The 7,514-nt window shown below is 42.8% G+C and overlaps 1 protein-coding gene across 1 annotated transcript; it reads left to right on the forward strand.

Moving 5' to 3' along the window:
* Nucleotides 1-345: 345 nt before the first annotated feature.
* On the forward strand, nt 346-1,403 carry LOC103420261 (ethylene-responsive transcription factor ERF034-like). The gene has a single exon (XM_008358322.4). The coding sequence runs from the start codon at nt 475-477 to the stop codon at nt 1,309-1,311; it is 837 nt and encodes a 278-aa protein (XP_008356544.1). The 5' UTR covers nt 346-474; the 3' UTR covers nt 1,312-1,403.
* Nucleotides 1,404-7,514: the final 6,111 nt, after the last annotated feature.

Consider the following 7,514-nt stretch of genomic DNA (forward strand, 5'->3'; position numbering starts at 1 on the left):
AAGGCGAAGACTGTGACTCTCCAAAAAAGAGAGTTTATGTAGGAGGTTCTGGGTTCGATGCTCCAAGTTGGTAGGCCTGTTTGACTGTAGCCACGAGTAAGGTGAAATTTCCCATACCCTCTCCCGTCTTGAAAGGGATAGATAATCGTAGCTCACCATCAATTATCCCCCTTTCTTCTGAAAAACAAAAAAACAAAAAAGAGAGTCTCAAAGCATACACTACTGATGCATTCCCACATGGGGGAACAAAATAGCTGAACTGTGTCCCTCTCTCTCTCTCTCTCTCACGGCATTTGCACCAATCATGCTTCTTTATATATATATATATATTCTTTTTTCCTTTTTCTTCTTTTCCTTTTTTATTTATTTACTTAAATTTTGTTTCTAGAGAATCGTACAAACCCACCACCTATGCTTTTATGCACCGCTCACATTCGTTTCTCTTAAATTTTGGAGCTACGTAACCCCTCTATCATGGCAAACCAAATCAACATAGAGAGTGATGCTCAAGAAAACCTTCTCCCCTCCTTCACCTCCACCACCTCCTCCTCTTCCTCCACCTCCTCCTCCTCCTCCACCTCTTCCTCCTCCACGATAACGACAAATTTCAATTCATTGACGGATCATAAAACCACACAAGTTTCTCTAAATTCAGATAATTGTACATCAAAAAAAGGGCAAAGGCCAAACAATGAGAAAGAGCAAGGCAACAAGAAGAAGAGGCAGAGGACTACTAGTGATCACAGTGATGGCAAGCACCCGACGTACCGCGGCGTAAGAATGCGCAGTTGGGGAAAATGGGTGTCGGAAATCCGCGAGCCGAGGAAGAAATCGAGAATATGGTTAGGGACATACCCAACTGCTGAAATGGCAGCCAGGGCTCATGATGTGGCAACTCTAGCCATCAAAGGTGTTTCTGCTTATCTCAATTTCCCTGAATTGGCTCAAGCACTTCCCCAGCCAGACTCCAAGTCTCCAAAGGACATCCAAGCTGCTGCTGCCAAGGCAGCTGCTGCTGCTGCTTCTGCTTCTGAGGATAAGCAGCTTATATGTGAAGCAGAAACTAAAGAAGCGGAGCCCAAGCTCCCTATATCAACAAATTCAACCTTGTCCAATGCTCAAGAATCAAGTAGCACTTGTGCTTCTGGTTCAACAGATTACGATGATGAGAAATTGTTTGACCTACCAGATCTTTTCATGGATGGGAAAGATGGAAGTGATAATTTTTGCAATTATTCTTCTTCAACTTGGCATTTGTGTGCAGCTGACACTGGATTCAGGCTAGGGGACCCATTCTTATGGGAGTATTAGTTAGCCAGTACAGATTAAGGACTGTATTTTTCTCTTTTTTATTTAATTTATTTTTATCAAACATAAATAATTAAGTTTCAAAATTGATCACATTTGATCACTTCATGTTCCAAACATAGGCACCAGGCCAAATTCAGATGAATTAATTGTGTGTTCCTCTAGGATCAATTGTGTTATAGCATATAAAAGTTAGATCAGTTGGTCAAGATAGTGTGAATAAATTAATTGTGTTACGCCAATTGTGCTACTACACAAGTTGGTTAGGTTAGTCGCACAATTGGTTAGGTTAGTTGGCCATGATAGCATGGATGAATTAATTTGTGTGTTAACCCAATCGTGTTATTGCAGATATGAGTTAAGTCAGTTGGTTAAGCAATGTGTTTGCTGGCTTGCATCCAAATCCGAATCCTTATCCATATAAATTATAATAGTTAAAAAATATCGTCTTGGCAAACATAAATATGTTATGATTAGTTACTTTGCTTATAATTGGCCTTGGAAAAGAGAAAAGAGCATAATATTGATTCTTTACCCCAATGTTAGGTTACTATTTGGATGATTGTAAACAAGATTACTATTGGAATGATTACGATTAAGTCACATCAATATTTCTTATAAATTTTTTAATAGTCAAAAGAAGATAAAAAATAATCTGTAAGATAATGAGAGTCAAGAAAATGAGAAAAAAAGGAGAAAAAAATTCCTACTCCTCCAATTTCATGGGGTTCAGAGAAGTTGACCATAAAGTTAGCCACCTTGCTAGATTTAGATACTCCACAGTTTTTAAGCTATTTAATGTTAAGTGACTTTAAAAAGCTACTCACCTTCTGAGGTTTATACTTATATTACCCTTCTTTTTCTTTTTTTCTTTCTTTCATTTTTCAATCTCTCTCTCTCTCTCTCTCTCTCTCTCTCTCTCTCTCTCTCTCTCTCTCTCTCTCTTTGTTGGAAAGATACTTGGAGATGAAGTGCATAATGTACTAATGATGTCTTTATAATTACTTTTCCTTTATTATCTTACTTTATGTAATTATTTTTTAAATAAACGATAATATTTAGGGAAACACACTTTATGTAAGTATTGTGTATTAGGATCATTGTCGAAATTTTGTTTTTGCTAAATAGAAAACTACCCATTTTTCAACTAAGTTTACAGGGTCATTTAATGTTCAAATTCAACGATTAGAGAGATGATTTCCTCAATTCTATGTGTATAAAATAATAAGCAAAATTACAAGCGGCCCATAGAATCAGCCATAAAATTTATTGTTACTCACAAACAAATATTTGTTGAGCCAAAAATAATGAATAGTTAAACCATGTACACTAGAAGATTCCATTACAAGTGATAAGCTCAACGTGAGTACTTAATTAGTTTTTTTTTTTTTTTTAATAACAAATAATAGTGAGCTTAGCCTCACAATGGACTAGTAATAATGTGCTTCAAATTCAATTTTGATGAGAATCGAACTTAAGATCTCTCACTTACGGGTAAAGAAAAATACCACTATACCGTATTACTAAGTGGCAACGTGAGTACTTAAGTTTGCCAGCTATTTTAGGCCTGATAACAATGGGATCAAAGGGTGATTTGCCCACATGAAAGATTTTAAAGCCTATTTCCCATTTTATTAATTGTCAGATGATTTTTCTCAATACACGGGTATATATATACTAAGAGGTTAATAATTTTAGGATAAGTCATACAATGTGCAACCATAATAATTCAAGTATCAAACTCTCGCTAATAGGAATTCAACCTCAAATTTCCCTATGCAAGTGTAGACATCGAAATTTCGGTAAATAAATGTTGACCGATAAATCAAAGTGTCAACGCTCATGTATTACATAAATTTTACACGTAGCGTGTGACTCAACGAAAATTGAAATAAGTTGGAAAAGTCATCAAATAGGACACGTGTCAACACCTGGCAGAAACGACTTATTTCATCTGGAATATTATATTCAAAATTAGGCCTTGGAAAATTCTATAAATACAAGCCCATTTCATTCATTTGAGAGGGGGGAATTCATATTACACCTTGAAGCTCTGAAGCTCTGAAACTCCGAAGCTTTCAAGCATCCAGGTTCTCGAAGAATCAAGAAACCCTTCTTCGTTCTTCGTTCATTGTTCTTCCAAGATCAAGCCTCGACGGCCCTTGGATCAACCATCCACCAATTCAAGATCAAGCCCCGACGGCCCTTGAAGAAAGCACCATCGTTCATCATCCGTTCATCCAAGATCAAGCCCCAACGGCCCTTTGGATCAACAACGTCGACAAATCCACACATCCAACCGTTCTTCAAGATCAAGCCCAAAAGCCCTTGAAGATCCGTTCATCACTGTTCTTCAAGATCAAGCCCAAAAGCCCTTGGAGATCCGTTCGTCACTGTTCTTCAAAGATCAAGCCCAAAAGCCCCTTTGAAGATCCGCTCAAATCCACCTTCAAAGATCAAGCCCACGGCCCCTTGAAGAAACTTCCAACTGTTCATCCAAGATCAAGCCTCGACGGCCCTTGGATCAACGAAACACCAACCAATCAACACCTTACGGAGATCGAATCAGAGGATCAAAATAGAGAGAGATTGTAAACCAAAACCATCAAAAAATACAAATATTTGTTTGTGCACGTTGTTCTTGTCTCTTTCGTTTCAGGAATTTTCCGTGTTCACAAATTGGCACGCCCAGTGGGACAATCTCTACCTCTCATCTCTTTCTCCGTTCAAGGAATCCAAGCACACCTCAAAGTCAATGGCATCAAGCAAGGGACAAGCCATTCTCGCAACCACTGAGGGAAGGATCCTAAGCACTTCTGCCGCAAACGGACAATCCATTGGCGCCACAACCGCTCCTCAACATGCCACTTCAAAATTGGTGCCGCTAAAAGAGCAAGGGGAGCATCCAAGGTGTGAGTCTGTCATCAACCTGACCTCGCTGGGGGCACCGAAGCATGATGCTGAGGCACATAAGATGACATCCCAAAGCAGCCAACGACGTTCTTCATCAGCATCCTGGATGTCTAAAGGAAAGTCACGTCTATTGGTCGCACAAGTCATGACTATCGGCGTTACCTCCGTTGAAGAACAACTGACTCAGATGAATGAAGCAATCGCAAGGCTAACCCGAACTGTGGAAGAAAAAGACTTGCAAATCGCTGCACTCGTCAGCCGACTGGAGCCACAGGACGACGAGAACCCTAACCCAGAAGATGAGCCTCAGGTGGAGAAAAAGGATGCGAAGCCCGAGCCAGACCAAGCAGCGGCACTCATGGGATCTCTTTCTATCCAGCAGCTGCAAGAGATGATCACCAACACCATCAAGGCACAGTACGAAGGGAGCTAAAATACCTCCGGGTTGTACTCAAAGCCGTATTCAAAGAAGATCGACGCCTTAAAGATGCCGAGGGGTTATCAACCACCAAAGTTCATGCAATTTGATGGAAAGGGAAACCCGAAACAGCACGTTGCCCACTTCGTTGAAACTTGCAACAACGCAGGAACCGAAGGGGATTACCTCGCCAAGCAGTTTGTGCGCTCGCTGAAAGGAAACGCCTTTGAGTGGTACACGGATCTGGAGCCTGAGTCCATCAACAGTTGGGAGCAATTGGAGCGGGAATTCCTCAATCGCTTCTACAGCACCCGCCGCACTGTGAGCATGCTAGAGCTAACAAGCACAAAGCAGTGGAAGGACGAGCCAGTCATGGACTACATCAACCGATGGCGTAATCTAAGCCTCGACTGTAAGGACAGACTCTCCGAGATTTCTTCAATCGAGATGTGCATCCAAGGCATGCAATGGGGTTTGCAATACATCCTTCAAGGCATTAAACCGCGGACCTTCGAGGAATTGGCCACGCGCGCCCATGATATGGAGTTGAGCATCGCCCATCATGGGAAGAAAGAACCGATCGCCGACTACAAGAACGACAAAGCTCTTGGGACAAAGGTGGAAAAGGCTGCATGGAAACCCACCAATGAAGCGATGACGGTTAACACATCTCCCGTCAAAATATCCACACGAGGCAAGGCGATTCAAACCGAAGCTTTTCGTGATCAAGAGACGCGTAGACGCACTTTGAAGGAGCTTGAGGAGAAGACTTATCCATTCCCCGACTCTGATGTGGTTGCCATGTTAGAAGACCTGTTGGACAAGAAGGTGATCAGTTTGCCTGAGTGCAGACGGCCGGAAGAGATGAATCGTACCGACAGTCCAAGATACTGTAAATTCCACCGCTTCATCAGTCATCCGACAGAAAAATGTTTCGTGTTGAAAGATCTCATCATGAAGCTGGCTCAGAAAGGAATCATCGAGCTAGATCTTGACGATGTGGTGAAGTCAAACTATACCACCTTCACTTCTGGCTCTTCCGACTCAAAATTTTCACCTCAACCGCTGGGGGCATCGTCCAAGACAAGCAAAGTTGAAGGATGGACTCAAGTCACTCCTAAGAAATTGCACAAGAAGCATACGTCTCCTCCACATGTCCGCCAATCGGAAAGGGGGCAAAACAGCTCTTGTCAACCTTCAAAGCAACATGAACGTGTTGAAGATGATGAAATTTCGACACATAGATCGTCCATCCCCATCACGATGCGTGATTTCTTTCCTGAAGACTTCTTCAATCACTCAGTCAAGGCTCCTTACTATGAAGATTGCGAGGAACGGCTTTCCCGGATCGCTTGACGAACCAACAAAAGCTCCTGGTCTGCAAGAGCCTAAACTGCAAGACACAAGGCTCCTCGCCTGCACGAGCCTAAACTGCATGGCACAACGCTCCTGGTCTGCACGAGCATAAAAGGCAACGCCAACGCTCCTTGCCTGCATGAGTTAAAACTGCAACACGGCACCAAATGCTCCTTGTTCGCACGAGCCTAAACTGCACGAACCAAAGCTCTTTGTCCGCACGAGCCTAAACTGCATGGCACAACGCTCCTGGTCTGCACGAGCATAAAAGGCAACACCAACGCTCCTTGCCTGCACGAGCTGAAACTGCAACACGACACCAAATGCTCCTTGTCTGCATGAGTTAAAACTGCAAACGGCACAAAAAGAAAATACCAAAAAACATGTATGTATTTGAACTACGTTTTGACTTGATCTCTTTCTTTGAAAGGGTACGTAGGCAGCTGGAATATTTAATTTCGAGTTCAGTCATATCAAAATAAAAAAAATGTTTTATTAAAGAAAAGAAAAAAAATACATATGTTTTATGTATTTACAAAAAAATATATTTATTTATTACAGCTTCAAAAAAATAAAAAAATAAAAAATAAAAATAAAAAAAATCAAAATGTCAGCAAAAGACCCAAATGCCAGGCCTATCCCTTCGCCAAAATGTCTGCTTCTTCTTCTTCCAGGCCCAGGCCTCCCTCCATTTCACAGGCCCAGATGCCAAGAGCCCAACTCTCGTGGCCCGCCCGAGCAGCAGCTAAAAGAGCACCAATCTCAAAAACACCCTCATCCCCAACTTCCAAACGGCTTCTGGGTTTTCCCCACGTCATCAGGAGACTCTCTCACCGAGCCTACTCGAATTCCCGTCACTCACCCTCAGCCCGGTGACGCCGTTGAACGACCAGTTCGACAAGTCAGCGTCGTCGCCGTCACTGGGAAATTCTTCGTCGGAGGAGGACAGGGCGATTGCGGAGAAATGATTTTACTTGCACCCGTCGTCGAGGGCTACGACGACTCCGAGAGACCCAGAGCCGCGACTTCTGCCTCTGTTTCCGGTCATTTCGCCGAGAGTTTCTGGGTCGTCTTCTTGATCAAATGATGAGTAGAGAGAAAGAGCGAGCATAGGCGAGATCCAGGCCATGAGGGACCTGAGAGAACACTTTGCCAGCTGCCTTTGTTCAACGTTTTGCTTCCTCCTTATTGGGTTTTCTTCTGATTTCTACAATGGATGCCGACGAATCTGACGACTTGGGCAGAGAAGCAGAGACGTCCGATACTGAGATCACAGGAGAATGAGGAGGGAGAAGAAAATCCAGGTTCAAAAAGAAGATCGGGATCCGTACTGGATCCTGGCTCGTCTGTCTCCTTCTCTACCGTGATTACATCGTCCAAGCCACCATCAAGGATCTCAAGGATGAAGGCGAGACGAATCATCTAGGAGCGTTAGTAGAGGGAGCAGAGTCATGCCTCCGTCTCTTCTAGGCCGATCTCTTCAACTGCAACTCTAAACCTACCACTGTTCTGAAGCACG

Source organism: Malus domestica, chromosome 02, assembly GCF_042453785.1.
Source record: "Malus domestica chromosome 02, GDT2T_hap1".
Taxonomy (NCBI): Eukaryota; Viridiplantae; Streptophyta; class Magnoliopsida; order Rosales; family Rosaceae; genus Malus; species Malus domestica.